This window comes from Lissotriton helveticus, chromosome 11, assembly GCF_964261635.1.
Source record: "Lissotriton helveticus chromosome 11, aLisHel1.1, whole genome shotgun sequence".
Taxonomy (NCBI): domain Eukaryota; kingdom Metazoa; phylum Chordata; class Amphibia; order Caudata; family Salamandridae; genus Lissotriton; species Lissotriton helveticus.
Window position 1 is genome coordinate 195,549,456 of NC_136072.1, and position 19,895 is coordinate 195,569,350.

General features: G+C 42.1%; 1 protein-coding gene across 1 annotated transcript in view; it reads right to left on the minus strand.

The window, feature by feature from the left end:
- The window catches only part of GFM1 (G elongation factor mitochondrial 1), a 176,600-nt gene that overhangs the window by 84,543 nt on the left and 72,162 nt on the right, over nucleotides 1-19,895 (minus strand). The window contains exons 7-8 of the mRNA XM_078667074.1: nucleotides 17,054-17,208; nucleotides 787-871 (exon numbers count right to left, since the gene is read on the minus strand). Coding sequence (XP_078523200.1) covers nucleotides 787-871; nucleotides 17,054-17,208 — 240 coding nt within the window. The remainder of the gene's footprint in view (nucleotides 1-786; nucleotides 872-17,053; nucleotides 17,209-19,895) is intronic.

Consider the following 19,895-nt stretch of genomic DNA (forward strand, 5'->3'; position numbering starts at 1 on the left):
CTAGAACTCAAAGTAGCAAAGCTAGGCCATGTAGTACTTTGAAATGAAACAGCTGAAAGTAGGTATGAAAACAAAAACTCTTAAAAGAGCTGTGGGGTTATTTGAGGCAAAACACCATGTACAGAATTGTGTACCGTTTTTGCCTCCATTAACTGTTGTACCCAAAAAGGTCACAAATTAACCACAATAGGTAACAATACCCTACACTGAAATTCAATCAGATCTCAAAAAGTAAAAAGTCCATCTTGGTTTCCATAATTTATTGGAATATAAGCCTCTCTTAAACTCAAAGTGGTAACATAGTTACATGTTAATTGCCACACTCTTTTAAATTCGTAGTGGTTTCCCCAAATCATCTTAGAATACATACTTTTTTTTTATTTTGCAGAAAATATAGTGCAAACATTAACAAACTTTAAACATCACCAACTAACTTTAAAATCAAAATTGAAAAACTCTTTCCATCATTTATAACCATATACATTATACGGCAGTCAATAGCAGCCCTCACCCATTTACATGCATCAAAAAGGCTCAAGAGCGTTTTTTCTTTTCTTCCACCAGAAAGACTACCTTCTTGGTGAAACCGCAGCCCAGACGAGAAGTATGCTTTAACAAAAATGCATTTAGAGAGTCAGATCTTCCAAAAATGCATTGCAACAAGTCACATAAAGATGAGCTATGCAGAGCCATATTTTATGTTACAATATATATTCAATACACAAAGCTTCCAACTAGCGAAACCACAGTTTGAGGAGTGAAGCATCATCATAATTTAGAACCCACCTCAAGTTTGAAAGCCAGGCCTACAAATGGCTGGGAGCTGTCCCTTGCTGGGCTTAATATAATCTTAGTTGGATCAGCGGAATTCCTACAAGAAACAAAGAGACCTGTTAATAATGGTTTCACAACTATTTGATCTAAGAACACATGCACTGATGAAGTTCATCCTTTTTTAATCAGAAGCCACCCCATAACCAATCCAAATTATATAAAAGGATAGAGCATTTGGGGTAATTCTTTACTATAAAAGTTCTACTCCTCTATGTAATTTGAATTGTGTCTCCCACCGTGCACTTCAATTAATACTTTTATGATGAGTTATGGTTATTTTTAAAGCACAAAGCAGCTACTGGTCTGGCCTTTTATGTCCTGTGGTCTTACGAGAAATCTTGCATGTTGAAACTTCTATGTATGGTTGGATGGTGTGTGATGGTGTGTGTCCCTTTTGGAAGAGTTGTATAGTGTGTAAAAGTCCCTTTTTGATATAGAGGTGCAGCTAGAGGGTGATTTTGCCATTTGTTCTGGAGCTGCAGGTTGTAACCAATGGTTTTAGACAACTTTTTAATACATTCATATCTCACCTGTGATCGTATTTTACTTTTGGGAATCTCAACATTTGATTTCAACTAGTAACTTTAATTCCTGACTTTCAGCTATCTGTGGCAGCCATAAAGGGCCACTGTGTAGTTTAGAGGCACGGCGTTATGCTATCCTTTTGTGCAAATAGTGCTTTGATGTACAAATTGTATAACATTTTTCTTGATGTGTATAACTAAACCCAAATAGACAAATGTTTGTAAAGAAACATGATGTACAAAGCAGCAGTTCAAACTGGCTTTGAGAACTGCATTAGAAAAACTTGCAATGAAGTTCCAAGGTGTGATAAGAATTCAAGTCTTATCTGCAATTTAATTTTGCTGTGGGAATGTTTTTAAAACATGTCTACAACTTTTCATCCAGTCCATTTCAGGCTAAAACATAGGCCTGTTGCATCCCAGCAGCAGCTCAACTTTGGCCAGTGTAAAGTCGGTACTGGTAAAACACCAGTTATTATCCTTTTAGCAACAAAAGAAATCTTTACTGTTGATATTCTGGATTGGCTGCAAAAAGTGTAGCCCTCACTCCATACCATGATGGTGGTTTTGGCCTTTATTCTAAATCTATGCTTATTTCTTATAGGGCATCACTAGCATTTCCCCTGTTAGGCTATTTTTAATATCTACACTTATCTCCTATGGGTCTTACAGCCATCTCAGTTTTTATGGAGACCAAGTGCATTTGGTACCCAAAATCCACAATCCAACATATAAAGCTCTGGCAGCCCTAGTGAAACGATTAGCTTCAATTCCATGGAGTTCAATGGGAATATACCTACTTTCTCGATTGCATGCCTTAGATACCAACTAGGTTGTTAGTGTCTTTTCCAGTCTCACGTTTTATGGCAAAACTGTTCTCAGTACTATTTATAAGAAAACACAAGAAGTTATGGTCGACTTTTCAGTCTTTGATACAATGATTATTTGACTGTTAGATAAGAGGTGCAACCACAGAGTGTGGAACAGTTTCTTGAAGACAGGTCACATATCGTTCAACTTGGAGCCTTCACATCAAAACTCAACTTTTGTGCTGAGGATCCCAATGGCTCATCTTTATATACATTACATTTGAACTATTATATGAAACAGATTGACTATGCCAATTGAAGGTCACAACTTACTTTTATTCTTTTTATATAAAACTAACAACAAAGTGCCCATTTCTTAACTTCGTTTACATGGAGAGTTTGGTGGGAACAGGGCTGTGCTACAGTGGACGCCAAGGACGAGCTTTCATATGCATTTTGTCCATTGGATAAGTAGGCCAATATCAACCTCTGGCAGCTCAAGTTGTTTGGATGCCAGTTTAAGTACCACAGTATGATTGTGGGAAAGAGGACTGTCTGCTACTAACCCAAGCCTTACATCTGTATATGCATGTTATTCATATTTGTATATCCGATTCAATAATGGAAAGCATTTACAAAAAGCGTGAGCGCGCTATAAAAATGCAAGATCAGCATGCATTACTTACAGTGGTTCGAACACAAAAACTGTACACTCAGAAAAAAATCTAACAACATGAGGATATTTATAACACTTCAAGAAGGCTTTGTGATAATACGCAAACATATTCAGATGCTTGACAGCAAGATTAGCAATTGTTATACACAAAAAGTATTTTCAACTTGAAAAAAGAAGAACCCTATCTCTCCCAGGTTAAAAATGTCTGGGAAAGATCAACTCTAAAGTAGGTTCCGAATGGGTTCTATCAGATGTAAACTATTTCTCATTGAGACAGTATGACACAGAATCTATTTTAGTGTGCTCTTGTGAAGAAATTTCCTCTCAGACATTGAAGCATTCTACTCTGTTTTGTAAATATTTTAATCCTTTTAGATGCAGATCTTTACTGCCTATTTTAAAAGCCCAGGGTTTTTGTCAATGTAGACCAGCCTTTTATTTTCTCTGTATGTTGCTTCATCGTGTTGTGTGTTTTTATGTGGGAGTTTTGTAAAAAAAAAATGCACTGCAATGGCATAATTCAATTACATTTTAACTAAACTTGCATATAATTTAACGAATTATATAGTTTATGTATTGTATTTTAACATGTTCTATTGTTCTTTTATGAAGTATTAATAATCGAATAAAGATGAATGATGACAACTTGAAAAAAAAAAAAAGAAAAGTGCAATTTTTAATAGCAGGAGGTATCCTGTAGAAATATATGTATTTTACGTGTGGTAACCCCAGATTTGTTCACATTTAGGTTGGACTAGATTTCTGATGGCTTTAGATCTCTGTGCACTATTCCCCTGCTAACCTAGAGTAGAGTGCCTGTGGTCCCTCTTTAAACATGTCTGAACTGGCTTATTATTAATTGGCACATTCAATTTACCTACACGTTCCTAGTATATGCTATAGAAAGTACACCTAGGGCCTAGAAGTTAAATTCCACTATTGCACTGCAGCACCTATTGGGCCATCCACTACAGTGGAGAGTAAACCCTCAAGCACAGCCTGTCAAAATAACCCTTTTTGAGAGGAGAAGAGCTTTCTTTCAAATATTAATAAGTCGCCTCTATGTAGGCATTTCAGCCCACAAGGTATGGTGCATGGTACCAACACACCACATGGGGTGGACTCCTACTAACATGCCTTACCGTCCACTGAGGACGAGTTCAGTGAAAAAGCCTGGAGTACTGGATTAGCCTGGGGGTGAAAGTGATGAGAGATTTATATGTGGGTGTACTGCAGGGATTTGGTACCCTGAGGAGAGAGTGTGAAATTCCAAGGGGACACCTTTTGCTGTATGGAGCAATACAAAAAGTGGTGCATCCCCAGTAGGGGAAGGGAGCGGAGGAACCACCGGATCATAAGGTTCTTCAGTTGATATGCACTACCAGGGAGATGACAAAAGCTGTCACTGCAGTATAAAGGGGGGGGGCTGCTTTCCCAAGTGCAAGCTGGGTGAGTTTAGAACATTAGGGAATGCTGACATTCAAAGTGAAACCAAAGAGGAGGAGTGGGGGGAAAGAAAGCAGAATGCTCCTAAAATCTACAGGAACATAAGGTTCTGCATAATCCAGTTGTATTATATACACATAGGACTTACCAAACACCTAAGAGAATTAACACAAATTACCCAGGGACCCAAGCCACTTGCCCTAGATTTTTAGAGCCGATTGCAGCATTTAATCATATGTTAAGGGATTGTCTAGGCCTAAAGGAGTAAAGGGAGAAAGTGGTGCACACATGTTTTGCGACAGAATGATATATCCCTTACTCTCCAGCAGAATATATATTGGGGTTGTTTTCCCAAACGCACACTAAAAAAGTCACCACGCACTTCTCCGATTTGGCATTAATGTTAGCAAACAGGCCATTTACTAGTATTTCGAAAAGTGCTTCGATTCCTACACACTACCACTGGTTGCAGGAGCTGAAACGTGGGTGATATCAGAGGACACCCAGCTACACGTTGAGGCAAAACAAGGAATAAGGCTCCTAGACTTGGCCAAAGCTTGGGAGGACTTAATGGCAGCCACTGAGGACATCCTGTGCCTTGTATGGGGAGTCAAAGTGCCAATAATGGGGTAAGGGTGAAAACTTCATCAACACCTGAAAAGAGAAATGTTCATAACCAAAAGGAATGCACTCTTACTCCACACCCGCTCATTTCTACTTAGTTACAGTGTTATGTCCATTTCTGACTCACTAATCTTGGGGCTTAAGAGGGATCCATTATGGGGAAAAAGGTGGTTTCACACAAGCACCAGGGAAGGGTGGGGCGGGCAGTCTCACCCGGTATATTCAGACCCCCAAAAGCCTGTGACGGTTGGAACTGTATAAAGCTGAGAAATGCCAGCTTCCCTCCCACAGTACCCACTGGGGCTGAAATTGAGATGTGACTTTGATGTAAGGCAAGACAAGGACTCTCACATAATCCTGTTACAGTGAACTGGAAAGGTGTAAAGGCCAGTGTGTGAATTGTTGATATAATATCCCAATACAATTACGTTCAAAAACAAAAACAAAAGTGTGCATGTAATTTAAAAGTGGAACATGTAGAAAATGTATGTTAGCATGACCTTAGAGTGACACGACTCAAAAAGCTATTTTCCTGCAGCAAGCTTAGCTGTCACATGTAGAAAATCTGAGTACTATTAATGCGATCCAAGACTAACGCTCTCCAATACTCACAGCTCTAGAGATTAGTAATTCACAGAAAAATCATGAAATCAAATGGTTTTACTATGTATTTATAACAGAATGACTTCATTCAGTGTTAACATACATTGCATGGGTAGACTGTCGGAATCAAAGTTAAAGTGCAACTGAGTGACATTTGTGCTAGCTGCTCAAAAGGTGGAAAATATATACAGTGGGAACAATTTCCTATATACAAATATATACAGGTGTTTTCGAATGGCCAGATACTGATTTGGAGCCAAAGATTCCTATTGGAATACTGGTGGTACTGGACCTATGAAAAGCGTCGACGTTTCAACCCTTAGGTGCCCCAATTGGTGGTCACGGCGGGTCTTTCTCAAGACAGAAGTGTGGGTGGGCTGATTTGATGGCGGGACAGTCTGAAATTAAATAATAAGCTGTGTATCAGAGAGACTGTAGAGACACCGAAGTTGCACCTAAATTAAAAGGGAGCATGGGTACTTACTTTTCGGGGGCCGGGGAACCTCAGCCTGAATGAGCAGGGCACAATGGCCGAAGTATCTGTGGAAGAGGGTTGCCTGGTTCAGGACCTCGCATAATAATTGCTGATGAATAACCACTCATGGATGAAAAAATGAAAAAGGTTACATCATCGATTCCATATGGTGCATTCGATCATACTGGAGTGTGGTTGACTAAAAAGTGCAGCACACTGGGCTAACGCACTAGGTGTGAGGAGTGTGTGCATTCACGTCTTCTCTATGCAGTTGTGCATGCTTTAGTAGTCGTTGTGGTTGACATACGACCCCGCAATAGGTGAATGTATGTGGCTAGGACTGCTGCCTACATGCAAGGAGGAAGAAACAAGCGTCGTAACCTGTTTCGGTCGCTCACACTATAATTGGTTGAAAATGCGCCAGGTGAATTGTATGGTGACATCATGGTTTTGACCCAGGCGCGGTGCCATAAAGGCTGAGTCTAAAAGTGCTGAGCGCTTACATGCTTGGCACAAGAGGGCAGTGTGTGCCCAACGTGTAGTGTAGTTATTTCTGAAGAAACTGTCGTCCGGCGGTAAGCCGCTGCCCGGGTTAGGTGGGGAAACGGAGTTGCCTCACTATTTAGTAATGATGGAAATAACCCGCCATTAAGTGGAGAGGTGTGCGGGGCAGTGAATAACTAGGTAAATTAGCTGAGTGCCGATTACAAATAATGCAGTGAGACTAGCGGGGAAATCAATTGGATCGCGTTGGCCCAAGGGCCTCGCGCTTACCCGTGATATGTTTCAATCCGGTTGTGGGCGATGGTGCAGTGTCCCATCCGCCTGCGGCATGGAGTCAATGCAGCAGACTCGTCCGATCAGTTCTGTTTAAATCATGTGTAGAGACGCTGCCACGAGAACACGTGCACGTCAAACAGCGGGTGCGGTTACTTGGCAACAACGTGGCGTCGTCTACTCTAACACGTAGCGCGCGAGGGGTGACGTCTGTACGATGCATGGCCTAGTCTCATGGTTGATTGGTGATTGGACATGACTTATCTGTTAAGTAATAATCTCTAGAGCTGTGGGTATTGGAGAGCGTTAGTCTTGAATTGCATTAACAGCATCGCCAAATCACTTTTGTCTTACCCAACAGTACCACTTATTTGTTTTACCATTAATTACCCAGGTTCTGAGGGACACAGGGTTACCCGCTTTTCTTTAAACTGAAAATCAGAGTACAACACAAAATACTGACACTGTATCTTGAGAACGGAACCAGCTACAAAAATAATTTTAAAAACTATTTTTTGTAATGATTAAAAACCCAATTCCATGGCAGTCAGATTTTGACTAAATATTAAGAAAGGGTAGCTTTGAGAAAGTTGCCCCTTTGCCTTCCTGAACTGTCAGAAGGATAATTAGCAGCTCTCAGCCTGTGCTCAGCCTTGAATAGCTGTGATAGAAATTTAAAATGCCTCCCAATAACAAACAACTGGCTCACCTGAATGGGCTGCGATGACTCCTCTGAGCTCAATAGAAAATGCATGGTGGGGATTGTGGGCCTCATTTTGACAGCACAGTGTCAAAGCCTGCTCAAAAGATCTGTTGCAATACATTTAACACTTAGGGCACATTTGAAAGCGAGAGAACAGTATGCCAAGACAATTCTTATGGATCCCTTGTCAGGCTGGTGATGGACAGTGCTTTTGCTTGACCAGACGTATATCTCTGCTTTTGTTGTAGGTACAATTTCTGCTTCAAACTATATCTTAAAGTAGGATGAGGGAGGGATAGGATTGCCATGGTACACTCCCCATATACACTGCAATTCCTCAGAGTCCATATTGACTGTGGTCAAAGACTTTCCCCATCTTGAAAATGCCCTGACACCAGGCAGTTTGGGCAGGTTTGCAGGAAGGCAAACAGGAAATACTGCAAAGTAGAAAGGTCAGGCCCTGGGAACTTTTACCCTATTGTTTAGAGAGGGACCAGGAGTCCCCCCCTCCCCTTCTACAACCTAGATCCAGGTATAAATGTGGCATCCCCAGGCAAGCTCTTTAAAACACGTCATCAACCTACAGAACATCAGAAGAGGACTGGGCCCGCTGCCTGTAACCGGAGAGGAACCATGAAGGACTGGATCTGCTCCTTCAGTTGGCTGAACTGTGTGGGTACAAGGAGAAAACAAGTTGCACAAGAGCTTGTCTTCGAAGTTTCAATGGCAACTGGACCTAGATCTAGATCTAACCTCACTGTTGGCCTCTGCCTGAGACCCTGAGAATCTCCAACTGCCTCATCTGAGGTTCTGGGCATCACTGAAGTGTACTCCAGTGATTGGTTGGGACTGAAAAGACTAAATGAGAAGGTAAAATGTTTGATTAGGGCAAACCTGAATGGTGTATCTAACATGTCCCAATCTACCACAACCATTTACTTTCACTAGAGCTTTGTGCTTTTTGGTGCCGTTTCTACTTCAGCCTTAAAAAAAATCATAACTTCAGATGTTTTGCATTCTAACTTTATTATTGTTTTGGGACAGCGTAAATACTTTACACTCTGCCCTAATTTAAGACTGTCTGCTCTGTGTCTCAGCTGCTAAGGGGTTGAGCTCAGACAAATTTAGTGACTTTGAGGGTAGTCACCCACCTCAAAAAATAATCCAATTTCGTACACAACCAATACTTAAAAAAAAAAAGCCACAAAAGTGCACCAGCAGGTCTAGGACACTGAATTGATAAAGATTTACTACTTCCATAAATTCACTAAAGTTACAGAAGTAGGCCTAGAAAACGTATAATATTTTTAATAGAAATTGAATTATTTTTATATTATATATATATATATATATATATATATATATATATATATATATATATATATATATATATATATATATTCACTGAAAAAACCATAGGTTATAGACCATATATAGTTAGGAATTAGCATTTACAAAACCTTGAAAATTCACTGAAAAAACCATAGGTTATAGACCATATATAGTTAGGAATTAGCATTTACAAAATCTTATTTTAATCACACAAAACCATTGAAATTCGCATATATAGTTAGTTGCACTAACTATATATCGCGCACCCGCAATCCACTGCTGATCATGTCACATATTACATCATTCATGACATGGTCAGTGACATCACTGATGACATCACTGATGACATCTCAAGCTTTATCGCTGTCATGTGAACAAGGCTCCGTTGAGCCGAAACGTCTTTGACACTTTCTGCTGAATAAAGATTGAAACACCTCGAGGTCCGTGTCCGGTGTCCTGTTTTGCCGGCTGAAAAAGCAGCGTCTGCAGGAGAGATACGGAGTTCACGATATATATATATATATATATATATAAAAATATATTTTTTTTAATGTATTTTTTTAATTACCCTCTACACCCTAAAAAAAAAAAATCGCACTCTAGTCCCTTTAAATACCCCTGCACCCCATAATCATAACCCACCCTTAATCCGTAAAATACCCCAGCACCCTTAAACAGTAACCCATCCTGACCCTAAAAACTACACCCTGCACCCCAAAACCCACCCTGAACCCTAAAAATACCCCTGTACCCCAAAACCCAAACCTAGCCCTGAACCCTAAAAATACCCCTGTACCCGAAATCCCAAACCTAGCCCTGAACCCTAAAAATACCCCGTACCCCAAATCCCATACCTAACCCTAAAAATACCCCTATACCCCTAAACCCATACCTAGCCCTGAACCCTAATAAAAACCCTGTACCCCAAAACCCAAACCTAGCCCTGAACCCTAACAATACCCCTGCACCCCAAACCTAGCCCTGAACCCTACAAATACCCCTATACCCCAAAACCCAAACCTAGCCCTGAACCCTAAAAATACCCCTGCACCCCAAACCTAGCCCTGAACCCTAAAAATACCCCTGTACCCCAAAACCCAAACCTACCCCTGAACCTTAAAATACCCCTAAACCCAAGCCTAGCACTGAACCCTAAAAATATCCCTATACCCCAAAACCCAAACCTACCCCTGAACCCTAAAAATACCCCTGCACCCCAAAACCCAAACCTAGCCCTGAACCCTAAAAATACCCCTGTACCCCAAAACCCAAACCTAGCCCTGAACCCTAAAAATACCCCTGCACCCCAAAACCCATACCTAGCCCTGAACCCTAAAAAAACCCTGTACCCCAAAACCCAAACCTAGCCCTGAACCCTAAAAAAATAATAATCTAATAAAATAATTAATGAGAAAATAATAATATAAAATACAACTGAACACCTAAAACATATACCCCACCCTTAAAATACCCCATGAACCCCTAAAACATACACCCCAACACCCCAAACTAAAACCATATACTTACCTTAAACTTAAATATTAAAAACCTAGGCTTTTACCATTCATGCTTTTACAACGAATTTCGTTGTAAAAGCATGCGTGGTAAAAGTATATAAGATATAATGCCATGTGTTATAATTGCATTGCGGAGTGATGGTAGTTTTGTTATAAAAGTATGCGGATTGACAGTATGCGGGATGAAAGATTCGTTGTAAAGGTGTTAAACCCCCCACTCCCATCTGCATCCAACACTTCTGTCCAAGCTAGCCCTTCCCTAACCCTCTCTTTCTCCTTCCTCACAACTCCAACCCACTCTCCCAAACATTCACTCTCCTCCTCTCTTCACCCTCACTCTCGACTCCTCTCCTTCCTTCTGGACGCTGCCTACCTATTCCTGATGACCACAGATTGACTATGCATGTCTTTTCTAACCCTACTCACTAACGATCTTCCCAACAATGATACAAGCCCTGACCATTGCCGAGCCACTATTCCCTAGCTACCCAATGCTATAAAGAATATCACATCTAGCATAAGCTCTCAACACAGACATGAGCCTGCTAATCACAAAATTTACGTACTCAACTCTCTTGCCATTAGGGTCGACACTCCCTTTGAACTCTTCAGACCCCAAACCTTTCTCCGACTTTGCAACTCAGCTCAGTCTCTCAATACACCGTGGGTCGAATAACAAGCATCTGCAGGCAACATATTAGCCACAACCAACCCCCTCTTCCTTGATCTCTCCTGGGTAAGACAACATGTGCACCACTACCCTTAGAATATCCATGTGTACCCAGGTCTCCAAAGTACTAGAAACCCTAGGTGAGTATGATACCCAACAAGCTCATTGAAATTCCTCTACAATCCACCATCTACTTTTCTCACCCCCACTAACTTCCACTATATTTTCCACAACTTCAATACAAGGTTAATGCTAAACAAAATGAGATTAAGATTGCGGACTTGAATAATGACGATACCCAGTCCTGACAAAAAGAATGAAAAATCTGCTTACTTCGTTTATACCAAGATCCGATCAATTGAATCCTTGATTCTCACGACACCCACCAATCCCTACTGTACCCTTACTACCAAAACACCCAACAATTGTTCTACCTTTAGGGACAACCCCCAGCCTGAGCTCTACAACATTTCCAAACTAATGCTTTCAAATCACTTCTACCTGCCTCAGAAGGTCCATATATGTGTAATATTCTCATGTCCCATTGGGTTAAACTCATCAGTTTGAGTTAATGACAATCCCGAAGGACTAAAAACTATTATTGTACCTCAGGACTCCTGTTGCTAACCAACATCCTTGAACACTGTCAATATCCAACTAAATCATTTCATAAAAGAAAACAATTTGCTGAAAGTCATAATTTCATTACAGGCCTAGTCAAGTATGGAGGCCACCATGCTCCAAATAACCAATAATGCATTCAGAATACCAGACAATAGGAACAGATTCATCTTTATTGTCGCTGCAGACATCTACACAATCGACCAAATATCTTCATCATGACACTCTACAAGACTGCATCAGTACTGAATAGGTTTTCTTCCTATCAAGAGAATAACTCACTTGGACCTGACCTGAGCATGCTTTGTCACACCTTGCATCCTTCAGGGTGTCTTTGAAGGATCTGTGCTAACCCCCTACTCATTTCAACCTCTACCTCCAACTACTAGGTGCACTTCTTATGGTCTCTGGCCTTTCCTACCACCAACAAGCTGATGATACCTGTAGGAAAGTGACCCTTTTTTACATGGCCACTCCTACGTTTTGCCTGGTATTTGAAGCAATTTTGAAAGAAATGCACTGGGTTCCTGCTATCCAGGTCCTCAGCACCATACCTTTCCCTAAAACTGTAAAATAGTTCGCCCAATTCGCAATACCGTTAGCACCTCCTGTAAGTCCCTAATAAATGGTACCCCTGGAACCTAGGGCAAGGAGGCTAAAGAGGGTCCCATAGGCTGCAGCATGGATTGTGCTACCCTAAGGGACCCCTCATCATCAACATGGAAACTGCCACTGCAGGCTGCATGCCATGGGGCAGAGAAAAGTGAAGACATGACATAACACACCTCTAGTGTGCCATGTCTGAAGACACTACATGCAGTATAGTTAAGTCACCCCCGCAGCAGGTCTTACAGGCCTAAGGAAGGTGCCAAATACTACATGTGTGGACATATCTGCATGTGCAGAAATACCCTGTGATGTGTATGTTGATTCTTAGATATCACAAGTGAACAGGGAAGCTATTTTGAGGACACGTGCTGGACACGGATATTTCCAAGTGCCCCAGCTACATGATGGCTTCACTGAAACTAGAACGGTTTGGCATCAAACATCTCATATTAATAAATTCATCACTGCAATCAGTGTACCCTCTGAAAACCTACTAACTACTAGTGTACTAGCTGATTGATCTAGACCAGCGTGCCACAACCACAGAGGTTTCCAACCACCTGCAGGTGAGAGCCTGCGCACACGGAGGGCAGAAACAGTGCCAGCTCCGGACATAGTTATTGTCACCTCCTCCAAACAGAATGGCTAAGTGATCAGCATATCAAGGCAGGAGGTTTCAAAGACCTCTGCCTGCTTTGATATGCGATGCAATACTTCAGACAGGGGAAATGCCACCCCCTGCACCGGGCCCATTTGGCACCAGGACAGATGGGAAAATTACAACGTCATGAGGCGTGTTCCCCTCTCAGGCTAGCTCCATTCTAAGGTGGACAACATGATGTGAATACGAATGTTAGAATTCTACGATCTTAGTTGTGGCAGAATTAGGCTCTCTGGGACAAGGTTATGCCCACTTCCCAAAGGAAGTGGTCATACAGAGGGTGTAGACATGCTAGAAGGTAACCAGCCCATTGGCTACTACCTGTCACTCCCTGTAAAGACCCTAAATTGAGCATTTATGTAGCACCTTTGACACCAGGAACATCAATTCGATGAATCAAGAAGGGAACAAAGAAGTACAGTGAGAAAAGCGAGAACAAAGACTTGCTGTGGACTTTTGGCACCAAGTCCTGCCTGCATCAGTCTCAACAATCATGAAGAGCGACTCGTCCTGCAGCTAAGCATCTTTCAAAAACCCCAGGAGACTGCAAGCCCTTTGCAAATTGTCAGCAATCTCAGTTGGAGTAGAAAAGCTACTCCCCTTTAGTCCACAGGCACCGAAGAGCAAAGTCAGGTTCCCAGTGTTGCCGCTCCTTGGCTAGCCCAATGCAGCAGCCTCCCCAGGAAGAGGCCCTGTGCTCCTGAAGGTCCCACCAATTGAGAGGACACCAGGACCAACCGGAGCTGCATAGGACAAATACTCGGGGTACCAGACCGCTTGCAGCAAACAGACCGTAAGATTCCAATCCATGGCTCCAACGACACCGAGCATTCTTTGAGTGGCATCAGCACTGCAGAGACCCACCTGTCCTGATTTTGCACCCTCAACCAGCGAGACCGACAACCACAAGGCTCTAGGACGAACAGAGGACGAACAGAGGCCAAGCGATCTTTCAACTGTGCACCTCAGCCCGGGTACTGACAAAGCAGCTGGGCCCCCTTGTTCCCAGGACTCTTGTGACCCCTGGGCCCCCCACCCCACCCCCACGTTTGGGAGCTCCCAAATTTGTCCCCAATTCCCCCTGTTTCTAGGTGCCCCCCCCCTTCTTTCTGCCAGAGTAGCGTGCATAACTACCAACCCAACCAGCATCTCTGCAACTGGACGCCACAGGGCAAATAACAAATAACAGCTGGTGGTACTTTGGACCCCTAAGTCCCGAAGAAGATTCCCAGAAACCGATCATAAATAACTTTATGCAACATATGCCTTTTCTCCATAAGTAAGTACTGTTGCATTAAAAACGCATTCAAGTACTCTATTTACTTACCTGTAAAAATTCATATTAAAAAAAGTACTAACTTGATAAAGTTCTTGGTATCAAAGTTTACATAAAAATACAACTTAAATTTCTAAATTGGTCTTGGCTTTATTCTTGAGAGTGTGTCTCATTTATTGCATCTGTGAGTGCAACAAATGCGTAGCACTACCCTCCGATAAGCCTAAAATGCCTCTGTAAACCAATAAGGGTTGCCTGGACTCTTTATACAGTGTACTTCGTTTTGTTCCACTATATAAAGAGCCAGATTCCTTCAATGCCCATTTTTACTTAAAAGTTTCTTCATCTAGTGCAATATCTTGCTTGGTCATAATCATTGACATATTCAAGTCCTGGATGATTTTTCACCATCTAAAGCTCAATCCTCATGAAAGATTTCCACCTCTTTTTGCCACAGTCTCCCTCTTTGTTCACCGAGGGGGGGCGTCTTAGCATGACATGACTACTCCCCTTGATTGCTGAACTCCGAGTAGTAGACTGAACGTCAATGACCACATCAAACTGGTGAACAACCTTTACAACGCAACTTTTAGAACGCACTACCACTACAACGCATTTTTTACAACGCAAAAACTTTTACAACGCATACCATTACAACGCATGTTTTTACAACGCAAGTACTTTTACAACGCATGCCATTACAACGTAAGTATTGGTAAGTATATAATTATATTTAATATTTTATATGTTTGGTTTTTTTTAACGTTTTCAGTATTTGGGTAAAGGGGTATTTTTAGGGTTTAGGGTCAGTTTTCAGTTTTTGGGTAAAGGGGTATTTTTAGGGTTCAGGGTCAGTTTTCAGTTTTTGGGTAAAGGGGTATTTTTAGGGTTTAGGGTCAGTTTTCAGTTTTTGGGTAAAGGGGTATTTTTAGGGTTCAGGGTCAGTTTTCAGTTTTTGGGTAAAGGGAAATTTTTAGGGTTTAGGGTCAGTTTTCAGTTTTTGGGTAAAGGGGTATTTTTAGGGTTCAGGGTCAGTTTTCAGTTTTTGGGTAAAGGGGTATTTTTAGGGTTTAGGGTCAGTTTTCAGTTTTTGGGTAAAGGGGTATTTTTAGGGTTTAGGGTCAGTTTTCAATTTTTGGGTAAAGGGGTATTTTTAGGGTTCAGGGTCAGTTTTCAGTTTTTGGGTAAAGGGTTATTTTTAGGGTTTAGGGTCAGTTTTCAGTTTTTGGGTAAAGGGGTATTTTTAGGGTTCAGGGTCAGTTTTCAGTTTTTGGGTAAAAGGGTATTTTTAGGGTTCAGGGTCAGTTTTCAGTTTTTGGGTAAAGGGGTATTTTTAGGGTTCAGGGTCAGTTTTCAGTTTTTGGGTAAAGGGGTATTTTTAGGGTTCAGGGTCAGTTTTCAGTTTTTGGGTAAAGGGGTATTTTTAGGGTTCAGGGTCAGTTTTCAGTTTTTGGGTACAGGGGTATTTTTAGGTTTCAGGGACAGTTTTGGGTTTATGGGGTACAAGGGTATTTTTAGGGTTCAGGGACAGTTTTGGGTTTTTGGGGTACAGGGGTATTTTTAGGTTTCTGGGTTAATTTGGGTTTTTGGGGTACAGGGGTATTTTTAGGTTTCTGGGTTAATTTGGGTTTTTGGGGTACAGGGGTACAAGGTAAAAAAAATTAGATTAAATAAATTAAATTAAATTAAATTATATTAATTACATTTATTTTAATATAAAATATTATATACTTACCAATACTTACGTTGTAATGGCATGCGTTGTAAAAGTACTAGCGTTGTAAAAACATGCGTTGTAATGGTATGCGTGGTAAAAGTTTTTGCGTTGTAAAAAATGCGTTGTAACGGTATGCGTTGTAAAAGTATGCGTTTTAACGTCATACATCCCATCAAACTTGCTGCTAAAAAAGCAGACTGCCAACTGAAACTCAACCGTGGGATTAAACCCTTTACATAATCATCCAAACCATACTGCTTCTTAGAGTCGACTGAGGGAACACTATTCTTGCCAGAATTCCTAAAACTAACCTAGTCCTGGTCAAAGCTTGTCCTAAGCTGCTGCTGCGCACCAGGTTACAGCATCTGGTCACGTCAACTACATCTTCCCCGGTCCTGTCATACACTTGGCTGGCTCCCTATCAAAGGCAGATGGTGGTACCATTCTGGTACAATGCAGGGAAATTACCTGCATTGTTCTTATGATCATATGTACAGATGATTACCACTAAATGACCAACAAACTGAAGCTCTGCAGCAACGCTGGTCAGTCATCGAAGCACTGGATCTCTTCTTCTCTAAGCCTAAGCATTCAAAACAAATTGTAGTCTCGATCAATCCTCCTTAGACTGTGAACTTAAAATTCGGAACTCTCTTCCCTCCCCCCCCTCTCATCCGGACAATACCCTTGCAGCCAGCTTGAAAGAAACAATTCAAAAGACTCTCTCCTGACTATAATTTTTCATGAAGTCTCCACTTAGCATCAGAGTGAAAGGCTTCATCTACATTCACACTACAGGTCATTGTAGATCTATGGCACATACATATCCTCACCCGTCTACTTATCTATTGCAATCTACAACATTTCTGAGGTCCAGCCCATCAGGGTCGCTCCCATCTTGGCTTGCTACCCTTGCCATGTTCTTGCGATTTTACCCCTTTCCTTGTGAATATGTTTTTGCTGTCATTTGTATAGCACTCTGACGCTCTAGGATCTTGTAGGCGAAATACAAAATATAAATAAATAAAGGGCATATAAAAAAACCAGTAATAAAAAAATAAAAATTAGGCACAAAAGGAGATTTGTATGAATAGATCCATACATTTACTTATAGGACACTTTTCTAATACATGCAGAATTAGCAACTTAACTCCAAATTGCAGAACTATTGGCACTTACTCCTTATTGAGAATCGCAATATTCTGAACTTCAGAGGGATTCGGCAGGTAGTCTAAAACAGCATCTAGAAGTGGCTGAATTCCCTTGTTTTTCAGAGCACTTCCCACAAGAACAGGTGTAAATAACCGCTTCACAGTTGCTCGTCGGACTGCAAGCTAATAAAAAAACAATATCAATTTTAAGTCTTCTTGTTTAAATTCATTTGCACAGAATGTAGAAAACACCTGTAAAATAGTCTAGAAACATACTGTTATGGTCACTACGGACCTGAAGGAATCATTCATTGTGAAGTGTCTAATTTAAACACCACTGTGACTAAATCACTTGTTCCTTGGAGCCCCTACCAGGGAATAACCTTGCCTCAGACTGCTTGAGCAAACAATTATGTGATATCACTACTTATTGATTGAAGCAAGAATCAGCAATCTCGAAGTTGATAATAAAACACAAAAAGGAGAACAATTATTTACTTAATTTTGCAGCTGAAAAGAAATATCCCACGATCCTTCCTATTGTGCCTCCTATCAAATAAATTTGTCCTGACAGAAAACACCAGCAATCGTGAGCATTAAATTTTACCTAAGGCGACGGCAATCAAATAATCTAAAAATATGCATCTTTTATTGAGATTCTGTCAAGTAAGCAAGACAATCATTCAAGGATGTAAGACAGAATTAGTTTACCTTGTTCTAGGGCAAACATTTTGAAGTAATTGGTATGCATTGAAAGGATTATTGTGCTTCACCTAAACAAGTGACGGTGCTGTCACAATCAGTAATGCAGTCTACAATCTTGCTTTTTATTGTTTTTTCTTTTTTACATTGGTCGTTAATCACAAACACAATCTAAATCTTCATAATCCCTTCTCGCAACAGCACAGCAACAGACCACCATTCGGGAAAAGGGTTACAGAAGGATCAATATTAATTTTCACAAATGGAGGACTAAACAGATTATCTGGTCAATCGACATTTCACAAAGGCTAAATTTTGTTGGGAGGGGTGTGGCCAAGATGGCGGTGAGGCAGGACACTTTCCTTCGCCTCTGCCGTTGGCCCAACACAGCACAGTGGACCCTGGTGCCAGTGAAGTACTGTGTTCCAGCTGGCAAAACTTGGCGGAACACCAGGTCCAACCCAGGACTTGTGAGCGAGGCACCAGAGGCCTCGAAGACTAAGCATTTCATCGCTGCACAGCGAGTCCTTGGGAGACGAACCTTCGCTTGACGACATGCAGCGGGCACGAAACCGGACCCTGGGATAGACGCCGTCAAGGCCAAGAGTTGGTGCCGTGGAATTCGGCCGTCACCAGGGACCAGCAAGCTGCATTTGTCATACCCGCGGTGGGCCTGAGGCGGGGCCTGCGAGATGCGAGGCACTGTCGCCTGATGATGGCAGGAAATCCAGAGGCTGCAAACAGGACCCAGAACATCCCCAGGACCAGGGCCCCCATCAAGAGCACAGCAGAGGTGAGGAGGGGGAGCTGGAACTTCAGGGCAGCGCCTTAGCTAAAGAGGGGTGGTGGACCCTGCCGTCAGTGAAGCACCGTGTTCCTGCTGTCAAAACTTGGTGGAATGCCTGGTCCGACCCAAGACTCTTGGGCGAGGCACCAGATGCCCAGAGGAAGAAGCACTTCATCACTGCGTGGCGAGCCCTCGAGAGACTGTTGAGACTGTTTAGACTGTGAGAAATATATCTACTAGGTGCTCGGATGGCCTCTTTAACCTCAGAACAAACTTAACAGCTGGACGGAGCGATTCACATCGAGGAATTTATTTCGGCAATGTCCCGGCTGAAGCCGCCAAAGTCTCCAGGCCCAGACGGCTTTATGCAGGCCTTCTTGAACACCTTCTGTCCCTCGGTGGTGCCTGTCTTGACACAGCTCTTTAACACATTTGCAGAACTAGGGGTGATCCCGGCGTCTATGCTATCGGCCTCCATATGGTTATCCTGGCCAACAGGCTTAATCCTTTATACCCTCACTGACTGACCCAGATTAGGTGGGCTTTATCCCTCAAAGACAGACAAACGATAACACTAAACACATGCTTCACATTAAAGAGAAAGCTTTCGGGGAGCCAGGTAACTACATTCTGCTAGCGGTAGATGCAGAAAAGGCTTTTGACAAAGTTCACTGTCCCTATCGAGAACAAGTTCTCCCGCATTTTGGCCTAGCAGAGAAAATGAAGACCCAGATCTTAAATTGTTACCGCTTCGCCACAGCGACATTTAGGATTAACGGATATACATCCGCTTCCTTACTGATAGGTAGAGGTACACGACAGGGGTGCCCTTGATCACCCCTGCTGTTCTCCCTCTACATGGAGCTGTTGGCCCAGAGAGTCAGAGATGATCCTGTTATCACCATGGTACCCTGTGGGAGTGACCAACACAGCATAAATCTATACGCACACGACATCCTTGTAACCCTCGACAAACCGGACACGTCCCTGGAAGCCTTCCTCAGGGAGCTAGAGGTATTTGGCAAGGCATCGGGCTTTAAGATCAATGTCAAGAAATCACTAGCACTTCGCCTCTCCCTCCCCATCAGATGGTTGACCTACTGAAGAAGCAACATCCTATCCAATTGTCGACCGGTCATATACCCTACCTGGGGATTGATTTTGCTTCAACAATGCAGGCCACATCTGACATTAATTACCGTAAATTGCTTAGGCAAATCCACACCAATCTACAACGGTGGAAACACCACAAAATTTCCTGGCTAGGTAGGGTAGCAGCGATCAAAATGACGACTCTTACTCTTCGAAAGATTCTGTACCTCTTCCAGACCCTTACCCTTCAGCCACCAGCTGGTATGATTCCTAAATTGCAGTCCGAGCT